Source organism: Amblyomma americanum, chromosome 10 (assembly GCF_052857255.1).
Source record: "Amblyomma americanum isolate KBUSLIRL-KWMA chromosome 10, ASM5285725v1, whole genome shotgun sequence".
Taxonomy (NCBI): Eukaryota; Metazoa; Arthropoda; class Arachnida; order Ixodida; family Ixodidae; genus Amblyomma; species Amblyomma americanum.
This window is the reverse complement of record NC_135506.1, coordinates 9031588-9056269: the sequence shown is the minus strand read 5'-3', so window position 1 is coordinate 9056269 and position 24682 is coordinate 9031588. Positions and strand designations below refer to the sequence as shown.

The following is a 24682-nucleotide window of genomic DNA, read 5'->3' as shown; positions in this document are numbered from 1 at the left end:
GATGCTTGCTTGGCAGCACAGGACTAATTTATTGCCGCGAAAATTGTAATTAGAAAGGAAACGCTTTCTTCCCCACCATTCAGTTTAAACTCACGACAATACAAAAAAGGGGACTCCGTGATCATTGTCACTGTGAATGGTGGTGTAACCTGGCCTCAGTGATCTGCATTTTAAATTGACCCGACATCATCGCACCTCACTTGTGGAAGTGGGCGGTGGCGGCAACATCTCTATCTCATAATTTGGTCTTTTCTAGCTTGACTCCACTTTTAGTGATGGTAGCCTCTGTGTTATTAGAATGCATTAACCTACTCGCACAGGATACCTTCAATTTGCCCTCAGTGGTCCTCGTAGCAGCTTCGATAAACGGGTGCGCAAAGGATTGCAATTTTATCTTTGATCAATTGCACGTGTGCACATAGGGCTCCACTGCCAAGGGCAGGGACACTGTGCACTGCACTGGTTTTGGGGAAATTCTGAAACAATTTGATCAAATATTCAAATATGCCATTAAAAACGTGGTAAAACGAGGACAAGTACAAAGACTGTAAATGAAGACAGGGACACAGATAGGCTGCCTTCGTTTTACTTCAGTTTACCTGGTGCTAAAGCTGTGTTCCCCAAATACAGTGCGCGCCTCGAATTGTATGTACATACAACCATCTAGCCTCTGTTGTTGCATTGCTCCCAGGCAACACTAACGTATATGCTACATTCAAGTGGCTCCCGATTTCAGCAGCTGTCAATCATGTGGACCGTAGTGCGGCAAGCAAGCGCAGAACAGACATGGCACTTGTCCTGATGCTGCCAGGGACTCAGCGTAACCCAGACGTGCACCACTTTGCCATTTTATAGGCCAGTTAGCTCCTATATACACGTGCCTAACAAGTATTTGTGCAGTTGAAAAGTACTAGATGCTCGGCCAGTTGATCATTCATGATGGGCATGCACTGATCGTGGGATTGCACATATTAAAGGGACACCAAGGATAACTCCGTCCAATCTTTGTTCTCAGCGAAACCCGACTGTTTGGCTTTCCAAGGCTCCAATGAAAATCATTCAGCAGTGAAATGCGTATTTATTGCTGAGAAGTTTAGAGTTTGAAAATAAAATATTTTTTTTCTGTCACAGAGTTCAAACTTATAAAGTTGATGACGATGCCAAGATGGCAAAAACATTACAGAATCTGTAATCGCTGAATGGAAGTTCAGGGCAGTGCGATCCAGTCTCTGAGATCCACAAAAAAAAAAAAGCTTTTGGCATCACTGCAATCTGCTTGTGAAAACGGCCTGTGGCAGCAAAACCTGTATTTCGTTGCTTGGACTTTTTTAACTTATAAATGCCCACTTTTCAATTACAGCGGCGTTACTTGTCATTAGAACTCGTCTTCAGTGTTCCTTCAAGTGAATGTGGTGCTTCGAAAAAATTTATTAGCATGTTGTGCACTGCCTTGCCTGTCTTAGTTGTATTTATTTCGTCCTGCCATCTATCACATCTCTATATCTCCTTCAGGCAGCTGTCCACAGCCAAGACTACTCGAAAGTGCCGTGAAAAAGTTGGCAACCATCTCTATACTTAAAAAACCATTCTGCTCATTCTGTTGGCTCAGATGCTATGCAGCTGCTATGGCTGTGGCTCTTGCAGCTGAGCAAGGTGCCGCTGGTTTTGACACCTACCACAGTGGGCACAATTAGGCTTTACGAGAAATGCAATAATGCCTGTTACTACGATTTTGGTACACATTAAAAAAACCTCTGCTCATCAAACTTGGACCTGTCCCCCATGGTTTACCTCATATACAGATCCTACAACTTTATAGATCCTATACAGAGATATAGATAGCTCCAGATACAGGCTGTATTGCTCCACCAGTGCTGAAGGAAATCATCACGAGAAAGCTGGCAGCTTGCAATTCTTTACAATCATGCTCAGCCAAGAAAACAATGTTTATGCCATTAGAGTACTCCACCCAGTGGAATTAAGACAATTCCTTCCACTCGAAGCATGCATGAACAAATTAACCTTAATGAGTCACAAGAAGCTGTAAATGCGAACATGAGCCTGAATTCCATGCGACATTCATCAGTGTCAAAAAAGAGCCAAAGTGCCTTATATATATAGCCGAAGTGACATATATATATCTCTGTAGAGAGATTAGTTGGCCATTCTTTGTGAGGAAGTCTCCTGGCAAAGTTACTTTGCAGCTGATCTACCTATTCGCATCGTGGCCCTCGAGGCCATTGAACTTGCATAGGAAACTAAAGGAAAAGCAATACGCCTAGAGTACTGCAGCACAAACAGGCTGCTAGATTAAGTATTGGCATTAACCTGAGAATTAATTCAAATTAAGTACAACTCCGGTGCAGTGCAAAGTGCGCACCTCGTTCTTCCTTTTCAACACAGTATTGCTGCTTTCCCTTTGGCTCGGGGCACTTTCTAATTCCCCAAGCAACTACACCAGTCCAGGGTGACATTGCAAAACTACCTGTAAGAATCAGGCAGCACAGAGTCGTGGAGGGTTGTGTATGCCATTTCAGCTCTGACTGGAATGAACTGCACGGGCATGTGAGTCACCTTCAGCCATCATGACTGATCTACTCCTAGAACGAACAAGTGTCACCCCTCACCAAAGTCAATATCAGGATCATTCCCGAATTCTACTGGATGTAATGCTACCCCAAAGCTCTTTGATCATGCCAGTAGCAAAACTCCACATGGAACCCGCGTAACAAAAAAAAAATTGGAGGACGCTTAAGCTTCACCTCTAAGAGTGGAACGCGACAGCATGTTGCAGTACTGTCAGGGAGTCCACGGAACGTCATCGCCCGTTCGGCGCGATGCCTTGCCCGTTAGACAAATCACTCTGCTACGTACGGTGAAACAGACACGCGGAGCGGCAAACCACGTAGAAGCGCTGCCAGGTGCCCACGCGCGGGACTCCAGTTGCAGTCGTAGTTCATCGGCACATCATTCTCGACAAACCTGATGCCACGAACGCCAGCATAGCTTCCGTGCCGAACGAACGGGCAGCAAGCCACAAGCTACGTGGTGAATGCGCTTTGGATGTGCGCTGCGTTGTTCGCCGCTCACCACGTGATTCCTGTGTGCCCGCATGGCCCCAATGCGCCCGAACGAGGCGAGCGAGAGGCGCTGCCGTCGCGTGCCATCTGTTGGGGCAGTGACATACACTACAAGGAAGAGGACGAGGAGTGCGAGGAGGATTTTTCGCTCATGGAGAGGAGAAGGGATTTTTCACTCACGGCCGACGCCGACGACACCGGCTCTTCTGCGACACGAGCTCCTTAGCGCTGTCGCGTTAAAATATGGCCAGACTGGTTGATTGGGTCAAAATTTAGTTAGCATACTGTCATGCCACCTGTGGATTTCAGACTAACTGCTCACTGCTGCTCAAAACACAATGTAGAGGAGATACAAAAGGATACTGGTCAGTACCAACAGTTGGTTGCCCAGCTCATAGGTGGCGCCACCATGTGTTAGCCACTGAGAAGTTGCCATGGCGAACAGCCAGCTTTCAAAGCTGAGTTTCGCAGCAGATACGATCAAAGAGCTCTGATGCTACCCACCAGCCAGACTACAGTAAAGTTCGCCGACTCCTTCAGTCTTAGGAGCTTTCGTTTGAAGACAAGGCCTCAACATGCAAGGAAATTCCAGGCACTGCCTTGCAGTAACTACCACATAACCACAGCACAATGGATCATGTGACACAGTCCGAGCTGCACAATTCAGCGTCGTCAACGCGCGGACTGGACGGCGGCGTGCAAAATTCGACTGAACCGCAGGTGCTCACGCTGGACTGCGACTGGACCCACACGGGCGGGCGGGGTGGAACCCTCGGCGGCGGGGTCTCGATGAGTGGCGTTACAAAGGTGGCTGCTGCTGCAACGCCATTGGTTGCATCGCTCGAACTGGGCGTGGCTGCCAGGGGCTCGAGAGGGATAGTGGTAGCCGCAGTGTCGAGTGAGGGCGCAGCCTCGGGGTCAGTGGGAGATGTATCAGAGGCCTTAGAGGGAGCGCAGGTCGATGTGCCCTCAGGAGGCGGGGTCTCCGCTTGCGGGGGAGAGGAGGAAAACTCCGGAGGTGGGGAGGAGGAGGAGCCGGCAGGTGGGGTCAACAGCTCGGAGGAGCATGGTGGTGGTGGGCAAGGCTTCTTGAGTGTCAAGGGCGCCTTGCTGGGACTAAGAGTTGGCCGTCGCTTGGTGCGGATGCCGCGAGGCAACAATCCTCTGCAACAGATGCAATTAGATGTATGCAGGGATGGCAAAAAAAAATTGCAAGTCAGAGTTGCACTCAGTTGTTTTGGATAAGAGTCAAGTGCGCAAATTCTACCACATTATTGCTAGAACTGTCAATGATGGCTGCAGATTGTTCTCTACGAAACTCCAGGGCTCTAACCAAGTGAATTTTGCAGCATGTGTAAACAACATAGTTATGTATCACACTATTACAAAGCTGTACCGGAGTTTTTTTTTTTTTTTTGCTAAGAATGGTATCACATAAAACTGCACTGAAATGTGCAACAACAGTAATGGTGAATTCAAAAGGTAGATTCAGAGCACTCTTTAAGCAACCCTCTGGCCCCTTTTTGGAGCAAGGCTATGCTAAAGGCACATCAGAAACATAGACCTTGTGTTACAATGGCAGATTAAGCATGACTGCTGAAGCAAAGACTACTGCACTGACACCGGCTCTGTCAACCAAAAGTATCTGTGCCAAATTTCATTCAACAGTGCCCTATCTGGTCAAGAGTCAACAAAGATAAATCAAAGATAACCGATTCAAAGTTCAATGACTAATCAGTTTCTTTGTTTCTATAGTGTGAAAATAAAAAATGGAAGAGATAACAATGTACACCTACGCTTTCTCACTGTCAGAAGACTCCCCGCCATCGCACGAAGATTCCGATATAGACCGTGATGTCTTAAGTTTTCTAAGTGGAGAATGGAGATGGGGGGGAGGGGACAAAAATTAAAAAAAAAGAACATGGCAATGAAAGGGCATCACAAATCTTATTTACTACCGGGAACAAAAGTCTCCAGGACACATGGGCAGCAGCCGAAGCCGATAACTCTGTTAATAGCTGGTGGTTCGAGACCTCAATTGTAGGGGTGAAAGTGTGACCCATGAGCTCTAATGTCTGATAGCCAAATGAGACGACTGTGGAAAGAAGTGGCACCTATGCATCCAGACTGCTTTTCGCGCGTCTTGGAGACTTCTGTCCCTGATATTACACCTTGACAAGAAGTGAAATTCTTTGAAGTTTCAAGACTATTCCATACTTCATTTTTCGTTTCTTTTACTGAGTCACCACTTTCATGAACTTTCGTTACTACGCCTTCAGCAAATTCATAGTGCATTGATATTTTCTCTGTGATCAGTGAAAAGTTTACAACCTATAAACTTCCAATCAACAGACAGCCAAACTAAGAAAGTTGGTCATTGCTTGCACTTGAGAAGACCTACACGTTATGGCCACTCACAACTCTGAAATTTCCATCTGTTTAATAGCAACAAGCAGAGAAGTTTGACTAAAGGAAATGAAAGGAAATGGTTGTATTTGTTGTACAGCTGTTATATTAACTGCAGCATAGTAACTCAGTGAAGTCAGTTTAATATTCACGAATAATGAATGCACCTTTACAAACAGGGGCAGATACAGGGGGGTAACCCTTGGAGGGTGCAGTTGGGGGGGGTCTCAATTGAACCATGCATTTTTTTTCTTCCTTTTTTCGCCAAAAAAATGCATTTCCGCATGGTTTTACTATGTAAAATTTCTCGTTCGGAGGAGAAGACCACACCCTCCTCACCCCCCATATAAACCTGCCCATTTCCAGATCCAAATTTCAGTCCTCCATACAGGCTTTTAAGCACAAAACAAGCCATCCCTCCAGTAAGCAACCTTAGCAAAAACTAACTCGCTGTTCCAAAAACAGACCTACTCAGTCAATTTATACTATAAAGCTAGTGGACAGCAATCAACAACAAGACTAGATCATGGCCTCAAGCAATGGTGTGTTCAGATAATGTTCTTTAGTTTCTCAAGTCATGCAAGGTTCTGCAAAGAGAGTTGCAGAGAGTGAGTTTCTACCAGCTTACCACTACAGGTCTTCCATGAATTTCTTTTCAAAGCAATTCTCTGCGATTGAAATCACAAACTAAAACAGCTGTACACTTACCCTTTATTGCGGTAGAACCTCTGAACATCCCGAAGAAGGTGTTTGGCAGTTGAGCTCAAGTTGGTTTTCAGGATGGGCTGAAATGCAGTTGTCAGCAACATTACTGCACCAAGATTACTGCAGAAATGCAAACATCAAAATCTGTATATCCTCTCCAGACCTCAGCAAAAGTTCCATTAGTGAGCGTTAATCAAAATATACTCCTTAGGTCTTGGCGTTTTCCAGAACATACACAGAAGCAATCATAGGTTACGACAACTCTTTCGCTATAGTTTTTCTCTATGCTCTGCGCTTCAGAAACATGCCACAGTGTCTAATGATGCATACGTTTAGTTGAACACATGTGCAGTAGAATAAATATACTTACAAAAATTGCAATTAATCCCATGGTGAAGCGTGAGAAACTGGGGAGTCAGTAACTTATTTGGCTATTAAAGGGGCACAACAACACGTTTTTCACCGCCAATTATTCTGACTAAACAGAATCCTCATCTTCACAATCCTCAGGATTTCAAAGTACAACCTGTCACTTTTTTCTTTTTCGGCTTCGTTCTACTAGGTGCCACCACTTAAATATTATCTGTTTCACATTTCTACTACTGGCATGTATGCCTTTGTAAGACTTGGAATGCCTTTTGCACTCCAATGAATGCCAATTTCCCTTCAAAATGAGATTAATCCTGACAAGTAAAGTCTGTTTCACATGCTGCAGAAGAAGGCATCCTATATTTCAAGCCCAGCAAACTTATCATATACATACACAAGTCCGAAAGGTACTGTATTTTCGAATCAGTAAACATACAATCTGTTCATGTGCAGCAAGCTTTGAAATACATCCAAATATTTCACACACTCCAAGGGCTAGAAACAATTAAACTTCAGCAAACACTTCTACGGGGTTCGCTTCATCACACAAATAATTAAGCAGGAAGGCACTGTTAATACTCCCCGGTCGAAGATGAGAGAAAGCTATAATTGCCCAACCACTTACAGGCACAGTGTGCGTAGTAAGCTCGCGCAAATCGATATTGCGGAAGAAATCCAGCATGGCAACCTGCAGAAGTGAAAAAGAAACAAAAAAGTGTGAACAAATATTTTGATGCAACGTAAAACTGAATTCAGATTTGCTTTGAACACTAAGCGTGCAAATCACAGAAGGACATAATGCTGACCGCAGACCATTTTACGAATGAGCATAGTTCTTCGTTTTTAATTTCTTGGCCATGTATAATCTAATCAATGGCTGCTAGGCCATTGTGCAGCACGATTTTTCACCAAATAGATTTGTGCACAACTGGAAATAGTGTATTTACTTGCATAATGACCGTATCCTTTACTACAAAAGAAAAAAATATTTTAACAAACAAAATAGCTGGTATATTCATAACACAAGTGATTCCATCATGCAAGTAAATACTATACTAAAGAAGCATGCGTTCAATAAAAAGCAAACAGAAAACTCACCTCTTCTAAAGTTGGATAATGGTGGTTCTCGTTCTCAAAGATGAATCTCAGAACCTAGATTTCGATAAAGATGCAACAAGAGGCATCATGAGACAGTAAGAGAAAACATAAATTTAAACACATGAACGTAGCATTGAAAGGTAAAAGATAAAACATGCCACACACAACATCAAGGACATGTAAGAACCTTCCAGTCTACTGCACGAAAAGATGTTTCTTGCAATTAAAACTTTGATAAAAGTCGGCATGCTTTCGTACTGAAAGACTTCATTCGCTTCTAAATAAGCAAAGAGGTCACAGCGAAATAAATTTTGCATTCAGAAATTTTCACAATGATAATGTCAAAAGCATGTAGTGCTTTGAAAGCCATGTCACTGAATCAAGTCACCAATGCGGCCGGTGATTTCAGAGTGCTAAATTAAATCCATGTCATAAGTATAACATGGCCCTCTACACTGGATGAGTGTTTGTTTTACAATGGACTCTCACATCCATCACTGATGCTCTATGCCATGTCTGAAAATTCCCTCAATTAGACCAAAAATTTTTTACTTCTGGCCCTTTTCCCAGCAGCAGCTTGAACTATTCAGCATTTTGGAAAAAGAAAGAAAATTTTGGCTCCTAAAATTCTCTGAACTGTAAAAATTATCTCTACACTAAATTTTGCTCCTCAATTTTGCTAAAAAAGGCAAAATTCCCCGAACGTGGCATCATTGACATCCATAGGATTTCAAATATACAATCTCAATGCCCTTCAAAATACAATTTCCTAGCGTACTCAGCTAGATAAGACAAGGCAAAAAGAAAGACTAACTAACTCAGTGCTTCAGTGATTAACATCAGCTGGAAGTTGCAAATAAGAAGTAATTTGAAGAATGCTTTGTTTTTTTAATATGCACTACACCAACCCTGCCTTTTTTGTGACCACGTTGCTTCTGCACAAAAGCTGAAAATGTCATCACATATGCACCACCTTGAAGCCTTCCACCATTAAAATGGAAAGAAGTTAAAGAAAGAAATAGGCACCATACAGACCTGGTACACTTCGGGGCAGTGCTCAACGTCAGCATAATTTTTGTCCGTTGGCTTGGTCGTGGACATTTCGTACCCAGCAGCCATTTCAAACAGAGTATGACCTGTTATAAAACAGCAGAGGAGAAGCAAGCAACATTAAACACATGTTTTTCCAGGTACGAGTAGAATATACTGTAGCTTTATGAATTTTTTTTCCTTTATTTGTTTCTTAGAACAAGTCTAAGGGGGGATCAGTGATTAGAGTATGTTGTACAAAATGAACATTTGCTTCTTGATAGGAAACTACATGCACACGAAATCACACAATGTCTTCACAAAGCAAAGAGAATACTGCCAGAAACGAAAACACCTTTAATCACCAGCACCATCATGAAAGCAGTCAAGAAAAGAGTTACAACCTCATTAGGCGATTTCATTCTAGCTGAAAGCATTGAGGCTGAAAAAAAAACATGTATGCCAATGGACAGAACCCTTTATAGGAAAAACCAGTTGTGGCGAAAATGTGAGCAGGAGATTAAAATATAGCTTTTCATGGAGCGTGTGACATGATTAAGGTGCCTAATTTGTTTGCAAAGGAAAGTTTAAAATTCCATGAATTTATAGAAAAAAAAAAATCTGCTATACTCCGTGGGAAGCACAACCCACATTGAATAAAAGATATAGCTTAATTTGGGAAAAATGCCTCGCATACTCCAATGTACTTTCATTAAAATCAAATGTGCTGTTGAAATTCGACAACAGATCTCGGTGCACAATGTGCCGCTTGCTGTTGTGATCATGCCTGCAAGTGGGCACAAAGTCCCACAAAAGTTTGTCACCTATGCTACTCACTTTCGTTTCTGGACACCTTTGTAGCGCAATAAGAGGAGGCCCCCCAGAATGAATGCTGAGCAATATTTAAATTAAAAACAAATGTTTCTGCCACTACTATTGTTATTCCTTTCTAAAGACGACAGTATCATGACTCCTCCCATATGCGAGTGTGAGCGCATTGTTGGCAGAACCACTGCGCTCTAAGCATTAGCTCGCTCGAGAGGACAGGGGAGCAAGGATGTCAATAGGCATCAGCAGAACTTAATTGCTTACCAGATCCTTGCTTTCATGAAAGTTAAACTGCTTACATTCCCCTCGTTTCGTAATTAATACTGATGTCTGCAACAACAATAAGATCAAGAAATGAGAATGCGGCTTCTAGCACACAATTCCACGAAAAATGCTGAAATCTGAGATTTTTCTCAGAATCGCAGGACTGCGGGAAACGAAGGGCTTTCGACATAATGTACTGTGTGAAAAAATACTAAATTTTACATTCATTATCAGTAAGCCAAACATCCAAAGTCGGCTTTTGCTTCATGTTCATCAAACCTGCATGCCTATCACATGAGATGCGATACAGTGAGCTGTCTTGATCTGCAAGGATTCGGTTCAATCATCTCCTAGTGAAGGCCACCTGTTAGAAGCAGTTAAGTGGTAAATAAAGCACTAATATGAATAATGACTTAATGACCATTCCCACACCCTGAACATATCTGCATTTATGTTCAGGGCACAGGAATGGGAAGGGCAGTTTTCAATGGTAAAGTATACCTCTGGTTGCATTGCTAAAAGTACAATGGAACCTGACTAATTCAAACTCACTTGATTCATACTTCTGCTTTATTCAATCGGATGATTTGGACCTGAAGCACCAAGGGTATTAGAAAGGCTTCCCTCAATTCCAACTCCACATAATTTGAACAAATTTTCTTGAGATGTGCAAATATGGTACTTTTTCAAAATCGAATCAAATATGAATATTGCTGCCAGAAGCCAAATCAAATATGAATTGAATAGTGATAACACCGAATCAGACATGAACAAAATATTCATGCGAAAATTCGCTACCCATGGCAATGTTCGTACAAAACTAATATTCGTGGAAAACAGTGAAGCACTACCAGTGGTGCTTTGGGCCGACACTATAATTCATGAAGTTATGCCGGTCCAAACTCAAAAAACTGATTCTGACTAGATGAAAAGTAGCCTGAACTAGGTACATCAACTCTATGACAGTAATTAAACTGGTAATGGAGGGTTCAGCACCGCAATGCGGTTAATTCGTGTGGTGTTCGTAACACCCATACACGACCTCCAATATCGGGCATCAATGCAGGGTTTGGTAAATCTAGCCTGAATCCTGCCACATCACTCGATCCTGGCGGCCATGTATGGCATTACAAAAACCACAAGAATGAACCGCACTGCGGTGCTGAACACTCCATCCCAAGCAGCCTGAGCGCGGCAGCATACTGTGCAGCATCGGAGTGAGCGCCGTTACCGAAACAGTCATAGATGAAAACTACTGCATGCCTTAATTGAAATCTGCACCAATTATTTGAGAACTTCTGAACATATTCAATTAGTAATAAATAATTTTGAACATCTACAATTTGACTCGTTCAGCGAAACGAATAAGTATATTTAAAAATTCAAATATGCGCACACTCCTAAAATTTTTTGTCGTATCTGAGTTCGAATTACAAGTTGGCTGTATTTGTCACTAATTAAAAGCAGGAAATGGCAGTTAGCTCGGCACAAAACTAAAATGTAAAAACTTCATGCTTCAGGCTAATTCAGACCACTTAGTGTGATCAAAGTAAAATGATAAAATATTATTAAACAAGTGTTTTTTGCTTTCTGTGTCATAAAAATGCAGCCAGATTTTCTGGATTCGAAGTGTGACCTCATGCTCAGCAGCAAAGTGCAACAGTGCTGGAAACTAAAGCTCGGACATCAATTATACACTAGTACCCCTTAGCATATGACCATACAGTGGCGCAATTCAAACACTCCATAAGTACAATGTAAATGACAGCCTTTTTTCAAATAAGGAGGAACGAACACATACACACACAAAGAAAGGAGTCCCACCAATCAAGTAGGGTGTAGCATAATGCATAATGCGGCATATTATTATAGGACACACACACAAAACTAACATGAAGAGCAAAAACCTTGCGACAATTTAACTATACAGATATATTTTTTATTAAAATAAGAAATCATTCCGACCATACCTTGCAATGCATCTTACATTTTTATTTCTTGTCATTAATCACACACATGCTGTAAGGAATTCTAGTTCCTGCAATGACCTTTGTGTTGCGGCACCCGTGTTTCATCCCGTGCATTCCTTTCTTTTGTCTGGTGTGTGTTTTGCGCTAAATGAGATGAACATAATGGCTGAAAACCAACTAGGCCATCAGTTAACTCTTCTGAAGTACCTTTGTGTTGCCATGTCTCACATTTCAAGGGGGTTTGACTCAGATGCTTACCAAAGCAGACGGCGTCGACGACCTCCTTGTCTTCGCAAATGCGCTTGCGGATGAATGCCGAGACCCTGGGCACATAGCCCAGCAGGACATTTTCCAAGCCTGTTAGCCTGCAGCACACACAAAGACCAGCCATCAAAAAACACACATTGTAAAAGGGTGTTGGAGGCGGGCATGGGGATCACGGCTCAACGAAACCACTGTCAAGACAACGCCCACTCCGACCACCATCAGGACAGGACTGTCAACGAGTTAAGGAGTTGGGTGATGGGAGGAAGATTACGAGTAGGTTTATTCATATTTTTACAAGCGTAAAGGTCAAAAGTGGGATTTCTTTCAACTGCACCCGCTGTTGAGTTTGATAGCGTTCTTCTTCCCCAAATTCCCCAGGTTGAGGACACCCTTGCCGGGTGGGAGTGGCCTGAAACTTTCACTTGTTCGCACAAACTCACACCACCACACATAACGACACGCCACCGTCACATGTTGAGCCCGAGAGAGAGGAAAATGCCGTCGAGGTAATGTCGACTGCGGTAGGTGATGTCATCTGGCCAGCCGAAGCTTCCCCAAGCTATAGACACCTGTTCTTGTTCTTCATCAGATGACAACCGACGTACAAGGCCAGAACGCAAGGTCGGGAAGAGAGGCCGAAAGTGGTCCTTTGTCCTTAGAGATGCTTGCGAAGGTTGCGGACAATGACTGCCAGCCGACCGCGGTGCTCATAACGCCAAAAAGTCGCCGGAAATGAGGCCCTTTTGTCCCTTCACATAGTCACGGCGATTGGGGAAGATGACGGCCGCTTGCTCGCTGTGGCCGCATCGGAGACTTCGGAAGGGGGTCCAGTTGTGCTCGAACTTCAGGCCTCCGCTCTTTCGGGTCCCACACTCGGTAATTAGAACCAGCTGACATCTGGGTCCTCTCTGTGTGGTCCTTGAAGGCAGACCTGGGAGCGATCATCATCGAGTTGCTTGGAGCCACACAGTAGAAACAGCTGTGCTGGCTGCCCACAGGTGAGACTTGCTGTCACCGTTGCTAATAACTAGACTTGCTGTCGCCATCCTTAACAAGGGCTTGTGTGGAAAAAATCAACAGAATCCATCTACACAAACCACCTTATCAGAAACTGCATGTTTCCAGAATGAACAGAGAGATCCATTCACAACCGCTCATGTGTTTCCCTAATGTGGTAATTCAAATAAGAGCAGTTTTCATAAAACTGTGCAGAAAAGTTCGTGATATGTTAAGTGGTATGGTGTGTGTATTTTAATGCCCAAAAGCTACACGTGAGGTATGAAAGATGCCATAGTGAACAGCTCCGGATTAATTTCAATCACTTAGGGCTCTTTAAAGTGCACTGACATCGATCATGCAGATCGATGCATTTTTTGCATTTTTGCATTCCACCTGAATTGAAATGCAGCTGCCATGAAAGGGATCCAATCTGAGGACACAAGTAAAACTACAAAATGTAAGCTACCAAGAGTTACTCTTCATTACAAGCACCTTAAAGGGGCTGTGAAAGAAGGTCTCAACAAAGATGCGATGTGCCTAGGATGCTAAAGGGCGCCGCTTCACAAATATCCTCCAGCAAGAATTTTTTAGATGCGTTTTGTGGAAGCTGAGTTATCTGTAGTAAAAATTTGAATTTCCGCGTCTTCGTGCCTTTCCCTCTCCTCTCGTCACTTTTTGCACGCTGAAATGTCGGCGCTCCTCCGTTGGCCCCGCGCACTCGTCCCCTCTGCCGGCTGCCGACGCACAGGAACCAATGCTAGCCATTCGCTGCTGACGTAACGAGCACTACATGACGTAACGAGTGTGGATTCAGGTAAAACCCCAGCACCGCAGGTCGCCGCTAGGCACAGAAGCGGGAGTTCTTAAAATTGTATTGTAAATAATCAGCTCGCTTTAGAGGTCTCGTACGCGGCATGAACGCTCGTTGGCCTGTGCTCTACATAATGTGAGCATTTTATAGACAACCTCACTCTTTTCAGGGACCCTTTAAGGCCTCAGTAAGGTGCAGGTGGCGCAAAAATGGAAAAGACAAACTGAATACAAACATGTAACACAGTTACAAAATTCAGTTTAACCCCAGCCTACTTTGCTTGAGCATGATATCAACTGTGCGAACTTCTCAGAGCACTGCCTAACGTGAAAGCCGGGGAGCAAGCTGATAAAATGGTTACATAAAACAAATTAGCACGAAATCAAAAGTGAGACATCAAACATATAAGCATCTTGTAGCCGGGCATAACATAGACTCCATTCTAAGCTCCTGGAGTTGAGTATATCCAAATCAGCCTCTAAAATGCAAGCCAACCAACTTCAATGCCAGTTCGCATGGTCGATGAATAAGAGTCCTTTATTCTAAACCAAGAGGCAAACCATATTTTTCTTGTCAATATACTGAAAAAGTAACAATACTCCTGACGCATCACCTAACCATGCTGCTAGCAAGGACTCAAATTTTTAGCTGATAAAAAGAACCAAGCAAATGTGTAGTTTCATAGTGAAAAAAGTTTGAGAAATAACCCCTTGTGTAGCAGTTTTTTTTTACTCAATACATCACTAGAGGAATTGCTTCATGGGATCTGAGAAAGCATACACAATATCGCACAAGCTTAATTCATCTGCAGTCCTGCATGTCAGCTTGCCGATTTAGCAAAAAGAGAGCGAAAATTTATGAACTCATAAAATCAAAATATATGAAATCGGTGGCCTCAGCTTTTTTTAGTTTTATTTCGACTTAAAAATCTGCCCCTCTTCAATGCCATGTGAGCAGACTGAAAAACCATCAGCTGACTGCTGCATAAATACTGAGATCTGTTGTATGTAAACAAAAAAAGGTTGAAAACCACTGACCAATGAAAGCAGAATTTTGATTAAGGCCTTCACTTGGAGTTCAGTTACATCAGTTGCAGTTTACACTGCTTGAAACAAATTTGAAATTTTGAAATTCTGCAATTTTTAACCACTTCACAACTTTAGAAAAAAAAACAGACAACCTTTGTCTGTAACTGACTACTAATTTGCACCCTTCATGTTCTTTGAATTTGTTTTTGCACTGAGTAATTAAGTCTGCCACTACTGCTGTGACAATGTGAAACGGGCTGCAGCCCAGTCAAACTTCAGCAGCTTAACGTGAAGGTACTTTATCTTTAGTGACAAAATAAAATAAAAGAAAAGATTTAATCTGATTTAACTTTTCCAGAACTGCAGTTCCCCCAGTCACTAGGTTTTAACTTTTTCCTTCACATGGAACAAACATCATCCAAATCAGTACGGTACTTGAAGAGAAAAATAAGTGTGCCTGAGCTGCGCCTTTCCTCTCAGAAGATGAATTTACAGGCACTTGTGAAGCTTGCTCCCTGCACACAATGCCTTAATCGGTCTTGCCACTGTGTTTTGAGCCCGAAACTTGCTGCAAATACTCTCCGACAGATGGTGACACACACCTGGCAACGCCGTTCTGGAGGATGACGTTGCCCAGGTGGAGGTTGTAGAAGGCAGGGAAGTCCTTCTCATGCAGGAAGAGCAGGCCCTCGACAATCTGCTTGGCCAGCCGCTGCACTTGATCCTGGGGCAGGCCCACACCCTGCGGCCGGTACTTCTCCTGCCAGTCCTCGTTGTACTTGCTCTGCACGCACGCAGGGGGCAGCACTGGTCAGGCCGACGTGCATTATACATACCCCGGACGGCACCGCTTCACCACAAATGCATAGCTAGGATCGGAACACATTCAGATTGTTCACTCACAACACACCACAGTGCTATGCCCCCATTAACAACAATTCAGTGAGTCAGCAAATCAAAGGAATGCAAAACAGCAGCTCCATAGCTTTCTGGGATCATTACTAGGCTTACAGTCTCCTACTGCTGCTTTTCTCTTTATTTTGAAGGCATTACATGAATTATATAAGCAGGGCATATTTTAGTGCTTGAAACCAGCTTTTTCAATGAGCAAACAAGCCGACTGGGATCTCAACAGTCTTTCAGTTCAGTCATATGCAGTTCTGCACTCACCACCTGCAGGACGCCTCTGCTGTTGCACCACCATGACAAGGTAACTGATATCCCCTACAGCCGATGATGTCCCATGTCATAAGTAAAAATTCCATTATTCCTTAAATTCTCTCTTTCCCTGCAGCAGTTTGGAAAATCCACCAGACTGTAAAAAGTGAGAACATGCTGGTTCTTAAAATTCCTTGGAAATCCATGAAAATTCCCTTTTAGCAAAATTTTTCTCCTAAAAGGAAAAATTCCTCAAATGGAACATGCCTTGAGCATTTTCTCAAGTTTTCTCAAAACTAACACTAGGCAAGACTGAACTCACATGGTAGATGAGATCTTTGAGTGATCCGACGTCATTGAGGGGAGACACCACCACTACGTGCGGCCGCTCAGCCAACACCTGCAAGCAGAACTCAGAGTCATGCAAAGACTCAAAATGACACACCCGCTAAGCGCACATGCTTTTGCAAGAAGCATACAGATGCAAGACCACAAACGGTCGCACGTGGAAGATGTGTACCTTGATGTCGATGTCAAGCACCGGGTGGACGTACGGGTGTTGGAGGTCGAGGAATATCTCCTGCAGGCCAGGCCGCACTTGGCAGGGCGAGTGGCGCAGGGGACAGGCATCTGGCAGGGCCGTCACTGTCAGGAGTCGTTCGGTGCGCGTTGCACTGTCCCGCACCACGAACCAGTGCCGGTCCATGCGACTGCCTAAAGTACACGCATGCCATCAATTTAGCAAATGCACTCTTACTAATTTCACATTTTATTTGAATTGCTGGCTAATAATTTTGAGTGTTTATTTTGTTTGTAGGCATACATCTTTATTTTTGTTGACATTTACTCTAAATTTCAAAAGCAGGAACAAATTTCCCCCTCTGTGACATAGCTGACTTACCCCTCTTGTAAGTATGAAGATAAAAAGGTTAAATCCATTTTATAATATTATGAATAATGAACCACTCAAAGACAAACACAAATACAGTAACGAAACTGTCATGAGTAATGCAAAATAAACATTCTAGGACTATCAACAAGCAAAGTATTTCAAAGGATTCAGCTCCGACCGGTCGAAAGGAATCCTGATATCGAAGCTTGAAGCAGAGTTTCAAAGTATTAATTTTTCCTGTCAACATCATGAGACTGTACGAAACTGCTAGAACAATAAGGGCTGAAAGTCGTGAAGTGTTTCTGTTGTTGATACAGGATGTTTTTAACAATCATTTCAATTTTTCTGGTCTCAAGAAGTTTTTGCTGCACTGTGCTGTTCCACCTTCTCGATTTTCATATTCAATTATATGACACTGCATCTATCTAGACCCTATTTGGGCTGATAGTATATCTAAAAAAATAATTAATAAAACAAATATAAACTGATATATTCGTCCCACTGACACTGAGTGTACTGAATGGCTCCCCTTACTTTGAACTATGCATAATTTGAACAAATTTTCAGACCCCTATGAGCTCAGACTATCAAGAGTCGACCGTATATAATACGACCCAAGGACTAGAAAAAATGGCAAATTACAATGCAGCCAGGAAACTGGAGCAGCTTTCTTGCGAACAACCATGAGCTAGGGCAATCTTTTATATTATAAACAAAAACGTAGCATATGGACGGGGACGAAGAAGGGCGAAGACAGGACGGTTGCTACCGTCCTGTCAACCGTCCTGTCTTCGCCCTTCTTCGTCCCGTCCATATGCTACGTTTTATTTATAATATGTCTGACCAACTGGCCCCTCAGTATACTCTGTTAAATTTCAATCTTTTATAACCTCAAATTAATTCAACTAATTAGTCCAAATTAATCAATATATCTCTTAGCACGTTAGCACCAGTGCTTCCACTCAGCTGCTTAGCCTTTGTCTGTGAGGTCCCTCTGTGTGCCCGCTGGGTTGTAGGCAACAGTCTGCCCTAGGTGGCCCCCTTAGGTGGTAGGTGGGCCACCTAGGTCACGTGACCTTGTGACGTCATCACAACCTGCCCACCAGATTGTGATTAAGCCGCCCACCGTGGCAGATGGCAGTTCAACTGATTAATGGTCGCGAGAGGTAACCTGAGTCTCCCGAGCCCCATCGGTGGCAGATCCTGCTATTGCAAGACAGTAGGGCATCCCTTAACCACTGCACCAGGAAGGGTATCATGACTCCTAGAGATCTATGAATGTAAATCAGAGAATGACCAAACCTGTATATGTAAGGGCAATAATCCATTATCGCTATCATGTCATACCCGGCGGAGCTTAAGTATCCTCTCTAGTGACACCGAAACACCACAACCCAAGTGAAAACTGAAGAGCTAGCGCACCTAATTTGCAATTGGCCCAACCGAGCTGAATCTTCTATCATATTTATATTATTATGGATCCACAAAAAACTTGCTCAATCAGGAAGTAGCAGGGTGCACCTAATAAAGCACAAATTGCAGTGTTGTTGTTACAGTGTCACCATTGTAAAAGTAATTCTAGCAACCAGAACGTGCACGAAAGCCAAAATGCCTGCAGTTGGTCGGCATGTTTTTAACTATAGCTCAAAAAAAAAAAAAAATGGGCACGAGAAGGACTTGCAACGCAAAGGCAAGATAACTGACGGTTGTTTAAGGGTGATGGAGTAAAAGGTAAGTGTAGCAGGGGGCGGCAGAAAGTTAGGTGAGCGGATGAGATTAAGAAGCTTGTGGGGATAAAGTGGCTGTAGCTGGCACTGGACAGGTACAACTGGAGGTATATGGAAGAGGCCTTTGTCCTCCAGCGGACGTAGTCAGACTGATGATGATGATCAACTGGGAATATTTCCCTACTGGCCACTGACCTGGTGGGTGTGCCTGAGTAGCCACTGCCACTACAAGCCTCTAGAATTTGTGCAATTCCATAAGAGTGTGAAAAAACATTCAGAATAAGGCTATTTTTCCAGAAATTGCACTACATGTGATATTTATTTTATTTACTTTTTTTATGCTGCAGAATTTCTAATTGAGAGTCTTTGAGCATTTCAGTTGATGTAAAAGTTGGTATGCTAAGTTCGGCTATGTAATAAGCTTACCTCAAGGTAAATTATAGCCTCATTTGCTCTATGGCAGTGTCCGCAAAGCCACTTCAGTATTTCCATCAACACTTATTGGTTCTTCTTAAAACCTTAATTTGGGTGGCAAGGAAGCACCCAGCATATGCATATCTGTGCTGCCAGGTACGAGACTCCTGGTGCACTGTCAACTCACCTATGTTGCAAAGCTGGTAACGAAGGAAGTACCTGGTTGAACCACGCAGGTAGTACTGGCAGTTGATTAAAGCTTCATCTGCAAAATGATAAAACTTTTGGAGATACTCAGCAATGCATGTGAAGAACAGACGGTGTGTCTTTTAGGGATCAGGTTACCTTTGGAAAGCAGTTTGGTCAGACCACAAAATCATTGCACAAAAAAGCAACGACCTTGCATTGCAGTTGCTTTTCAAACAAACGACTCTAAACTACAGGACTAACTACAATTGGGCAAGTTGGTATGGATGCTGTTGTTATTTCGTTCCAAAAAAAAAAGCACATGTGGTTAGCTTACCAGTATAGTCTGGCAGCCTTGGTGCACCTTAAAGAAAAACAAAAAAGCATGCACGCACACAATGCTCGATGATAAACAAAATTTTAAAAAAAGAAGAAAAAATTCCACCAAGGGATGTTAGTGAGAAATGGATGATGGTGGTAGGGATTCATACTTGAATTCTGCACAGCAACAATGAAACAGACTGAGGATGATGAACATGCTTTACTGTTATGCTTCAAAATCCAGGTATGAGTCACTCCAGCAAGAATTCATGTACACTTTCCTTTCATAGAATATGCCTAATCCTACACTTCACCTTTTCGGAGCTTCAAGTATATTTGCATAAGGCTGTTCACTGGCGTTTTTTTGTTTGTTTCTTGAAAGCCTACTGAAGAAATGTTGTGTGCTTTTGCCACATGCAATTCGCTCAAAAAGCAAATCTTTAAAAAAAAAATGGAAGCATGAATTATTTTATTACATTACCGTACTGGTGGCCCAAGAAAACATTTCATTACACTATTTACTCTAGTGAGAAATTACTGAATTTAACTCCACTGCCACAAAAACATTACACCCATCCATGGTTTTCAGTGATGAAGACTCACTGCGATCGATGTCGCCACGTAGCTTCCGGCTTAATTCAAGCCTATCCGAGATGAAGCTGCTTTCGTTGTCGAGTGCCAGGTATTCGTGTCGAGGATACCTGCCCACCGTAGTGCGACAATGTTAGACAACTTAAAGATTTTTCTTTAAATTTTTTACCAGCATCTCAGCCAAAAATGCTACTTTAGTTAAACTGTAATAATGAAGGAAGACTTGAGAGGCAAGTTACAAAGGATAAAGCTAAAATAAGAAAAAGGGAGAGCCCTTCAGAGTACAGCACCACAACGTGTTACACCGTATGAAAGCAGTATCGAAAACAAGCAATGTGAAAGTATCTGAAAAAGTTTTTGTACATCCATTTCCTTCTAGCTGCTAGTATAAAAAAAAAAGAAGAAAAAGAGTAAAGGAGAGAGCACTAATGCAGAAATAGGCACCGCAACTACAGCAGCTAGCGTTCTTTTCATCTAACACATGCATCTATTCCTGCATTGATTGCAGAGTAAACATGATAATGAGATATATTACACAGCTCATACGCAAGGCTTAGTTGATGACGAAATCTTTTCTAGCTTAACAAGACTAAATTTACTGCTTTCAAAAAGTCAGCCACTTGAATACACTCAAAGTTATTATTAGAAAAAGCACTGCCCTTCATATTGTACCTGTTCATCTGCCCTCAGTGTATAAATACTTAACAGATGTTGAAATTCTGTCTGAACATGGCCACTACCCAGCAAAGCATATATGCTTACCATGGGATTGTAGCATGCAAGAACTACGTACAACTGACATGGCTAAGCAGGCATCCTATTCATTTGTCAGTCAAGACCTGTCCAATAACTCTTTTTTATCTATCATGGCATTTATAATGACTATAAAAACATGCATAGAACCACTTTTAAATCATTCACTTTTCATTTGCAACTTAAACGTTTTCTAAAAATCTTTGTTCTAAAATGGTTTCTGTTAACCTTTACTGACACGACATTTGTGTACATTGCTGCTTTTTCTGCGAGAGTGCGACAGATGGCAGCGATTTCTTTGCTCCCGACGAGTTCAGCACTCTCCATATTGCAGCTGGGATGCTTCTTCGAGTTGGCTAACAAACACAATAACATTTCTTGCAACGGTGAGCCTGGTAACACATTCTTAAACATGCTTGTGTAGACAGGTTTTGTTACCCATAACAATATCATTTTTTTTTTTGTGTTTCAGTGACATGTCCATCTTTGAAACAAAAAAAATGCGATCATCCGATCTCTCATGCACTCATGTGTCAAATCCTGGTGTTTCAATGTTGCACTAATTTCCAACTTCTGTGACGTTCTGTCCATACTTTTGTACACACTTCTAATATAAGTGTCGATCTTTCGTGGCGCAAACCAAATAGATTTTTTGGGCCTACACAAACTATTTTAATGGGAAAAAAACTTTGTTGACAAGAAACGGTGTGTGGCCTGAAAGGATTCAAGGCCACCAACTTCAACAGCTGCAACCTCACACCTTTAATCTGTTTACAGAAAACTAGTCAATTCTGAGAATAGAAGTTTGAAACTTCTTTCCAAAAACCGTGCACCATGCCGCTAGCAATATCATTTTTTTCATGCTGGTCATTCCCAAAAGTAAAGTCACACGGGCCTAACTGGTTTTAAAATGTGTTGCAAGCTTACAAACAGTATAAGCAGCTTAAGTTCTGTTGATACGCACAAGGAGGCATCAAAAAAGTCCATCTGCGCCTTTATACAGGCTCCTTATACAGCCAAATTAAACAGAAACATAATTTACTCTGGCAACATCATAAATGCAATGCACACACCTAACAACCCGTGGGCTTGAAAACAAGTGCTGCAGCTATTACCAAGTGCAAAATGCTTATCTAGAATGCCAGAGCTACATTCTCTGGACATGTTCCCCACAGCACATGCGACACCTAGAGATAAGACCTGGTTCGAAGCTAGCTGGAAATAATAATACGCAGTTGAACACTTGGCTTTGCATTGTCGTTTCTCGCCGTGTGACCGCTGCATCTTTGGCAGGCACTTTTGCAGCCGAGAGCATGCAGTTCAAGTGTTCTAGATAAGTCTTTCGCCCTCTGTACAAGTATATTCATGTGCTGATTCAATAGCTGACCTACCTGCATCGCAGAATTGCCCAAATTGCTATGGCAGCGAGTGCCATCACAGCAAATATTGCAAGCAGAATGACCTGTTCGAGGGTGAAAAACAAATGACTGCACTGCGTATTTACACTCATGAAAATGGGTGGGAAAAAAAACTTGACAAGAACGAGAACTGTTAATCAACAGGTTATTTTCAAGGCATGAGACAGGTTACATGCAAGGGGTACATCTACAGTCATGCCCCGTTAATATGGACTCTTTGGTTCTGGAGCAAAGCTGTCAATAAAATTAGTCTGCAATAACGAACCGTAAAAAAAAGTGTTAAGAAAAAAACACTTTTACAATAAGGTCTGCTCCTGGGCATAGAAATAGGAGGATCCCTTGGAAGCTCGAAGTACATTATCCTAGTTGCCATTACCTTTGAAATAATGCGTGGCAGTTTGAAACGTCTAATGGTTCGTAAGAAGCCTGATGGTGCCTAGTGGTATGATGACACGCTGAATACTATGGCTGTTCACATTACATGAACCGCTAGTTTAAACGTATGCACTGTCAGCTGGCGACTGCTGAATGTGGCATTGAATGCAGCACAAGCTGCAGAGAAAGTTTTCTTTCAATTCTTATCGGCCTATTCATGCACATTGCCACGGCGCATTGACTGGGTAACCTTGATACGGTACAGCATGAAACCAGAAAAGAAAAAAAAAGAGGCCAGCGCTCAGGCATTTGCACTTTCGCACTGCTTTTGCCTACTCTTAAAATACACGAAAGGAACGATTTGGTTGGGGCAGTCAAGATTTTGTTCTTTTCGCTGTCCATATTAACGTGACAAAAATACAGATGGGCCCCAATGGGCTTAGTGCATTTTCACCCTGTCCATTGTCCAGACAGCGGGTTTCCATATTAACGAGGCGAATGTGCATTGAATAAATTTGGTTCCTAGAAAAGTTTGCATACTTTTCGTCGTTCACATATTAACAGGGTTGTACTAATGGGGCAAAGCTCTAAATGTGTACGTTCCTTTCACAGCTAGTTTGATCAGACTTCACAGGTAGAAAATAAAGATACTGGAAGTTTAAGAAACAAGCCTAGGGCCGAATGGGAGAACAACTACAATAACTGCTTTTCAGGTTGGCTTAAAATGTGTCCTACCCTTTTTTCGTCATTTTTAATGTATATTACACTGGGCTGGCAAGGCAGACATGCATGTGTGTTCCGTACAACAACGCGTTACATAGCGGAAAATACATACACTGCGCCAAACTTGTTGCGACATCATTCATTGCTTTGTGCACGTGCAATTCTGCGTACACAAGGCCGCTAATGAATGCGGGCGACAGAGTGGCAGCCTTTAAGATGTGCACGCTTTGTGGCTGCCGGCTAAAATCCAATTAGGTTTCAGATAATCATCTAAATATGTGCTTCACACTTGTGGCGTTAAGACCACGATACAGTCAATCTTGTCCTTTTTTCTTTTCCGGTTTGGTCACACGTGGTGAGAATGAAACTTTGTTGCCGGTTTAAAGCATTGTGCGACGGTCTCAATTCTGAACTGGTTTAAAGCGCGGCCAGCGTAAAGCAACTATTTAAAAGCACGGGTGTGTTTGTGCAGCGGCAGCATTCGGGGATGCAATATTTGTTCCGGGATCGGACAGCTTACCCAGTAGTATTCCCTGGCGAAGTCGTCCCACCTAAACGCCATGCCGAAAATTTAAGAGCTCACAAACACGCTGCAAGGATGCGTCGCGAGAATGCCTACAGCCTCACATCGAGCTATGTTCAGTACGGGCCACGCAAAAGCGAAACTCAAGCGGCTGTCCGGAAGCGGGGAAGAGAAGCCGCCCTAGCCGTCCTCCATAACTACCGGGCGCCGGGGCGGGGCAACTTGTGCTCTACATAACATAATGGGAGTCTACAAACGATTGCGCAAGTCATCTTCATCTAGAACTAAGGCATTGAGGAGAAAAGCGCCTCATCGCGCAAGCACCACTCGCTGGCGCACACTTGTTTTCAAAGCGGCGTCTCCGTATCCATGACGTCGACTCTATCCCTCTAACAGGTTTTACTCGAACCAAGTAGAAATGTTTTTTTAGTTTTAGAGCATTCAACTTTACTCAACAAGTAATTTTCATCTAGAAATACAACTAAGCTTTAAAAAAATGCGTTTTGCAGATTAATTTATTGCATGTTTTGGGATATACATATCCGCAAGTTTTGTGCAACAAAGCGGCACGCGCAGCACTTACGGTGTTTACGGCGCGTATTTTTGACGTCGCTCCATTTGCCAATGAACGAAAGGGCCACTTATTGCGACTCTGCTCCATCCGTATTTCTTTTTTTTTTCGTGCTGCATGTCCGTTCATTTGTTACGCCATATTCAAAACATTACTTAATCTTTGCTTTTATGGCT

General features: G+C 42.8%; 1 protein-coding gene across 2 annotated transcripts; it reads right to left on the bottom strand.

The window, feature by feature from the left end:
• Window positions 1–267: 267 nt before the first annotated feature.
• Window positions 268–24298, bottom strand: Slob (Slowpoke binding protein). Of its 2 annotated transcripts, XM_077639054.1 has the most exons (14): window positions 23933–24298; window positions 22288–22358; window positions 20156–20253; window positions 19233–19310; window positions 16533–16726; window positions 16335–16412; window positions 15457–15638; window positions 12008–12114; window positions 8694–8794; window positions 7659–7712; window positions 7186–7248; window positions 6195–6271; window positions 4877–4948; window positions 268–4244 (listed from the first exon to the last, which is right to left on the bottom strand). In XM_077639054.1, exons 1-14 carry the CDS (start codon window positions 23972–23974, stop codon window positions 3716–3718), a joined length of 1746 nt encoding a protein of 581 aa, XP_077495180.1. In that variant the 5' UTR covers window positions 23975–24298; the 3' UTR covers window positions 268–3715. The 2 variants fall into 2 exon arrangements, with proteins under 2 accessions (XP_077495180.1, XP_077495179.1); XM_077639053.1 differs by lacking the exon at window positions 23933–24298 and having other exon boundaries at window positions 22288–22555.
• Between the last annotated feature and the right edge of the window lie 384 nt (window positions 24299–24682).

What these genes read in the sequence shown, in the direction of transcription:
- Slob (XM_077639053.1), bottom strand. Translation starts at nt 22,406, where the DNA reads ATGAGTGTAAATACGCAGTGCAGTCATTTGTTTTTCACCCTCGAACAG. An exon ending in ACGTGGCGACATCGATCGCA is followed by an intron (nt 19,311 to 20,155) that starts GTGAGTCTTCAT and finishes ATCATTTTGCAG; the next exon opens with ATGAAGCTTTAATCAACTGC. An exon ending in TGCTTGACATCGACATCAAG is followed by an intron (nt 16,413 to 16,532) that starts GTACACATCTTC and finishes TTCTGCTTGCAG; the next exon opens with GTGTTGGCTGAGCGGCCGCA.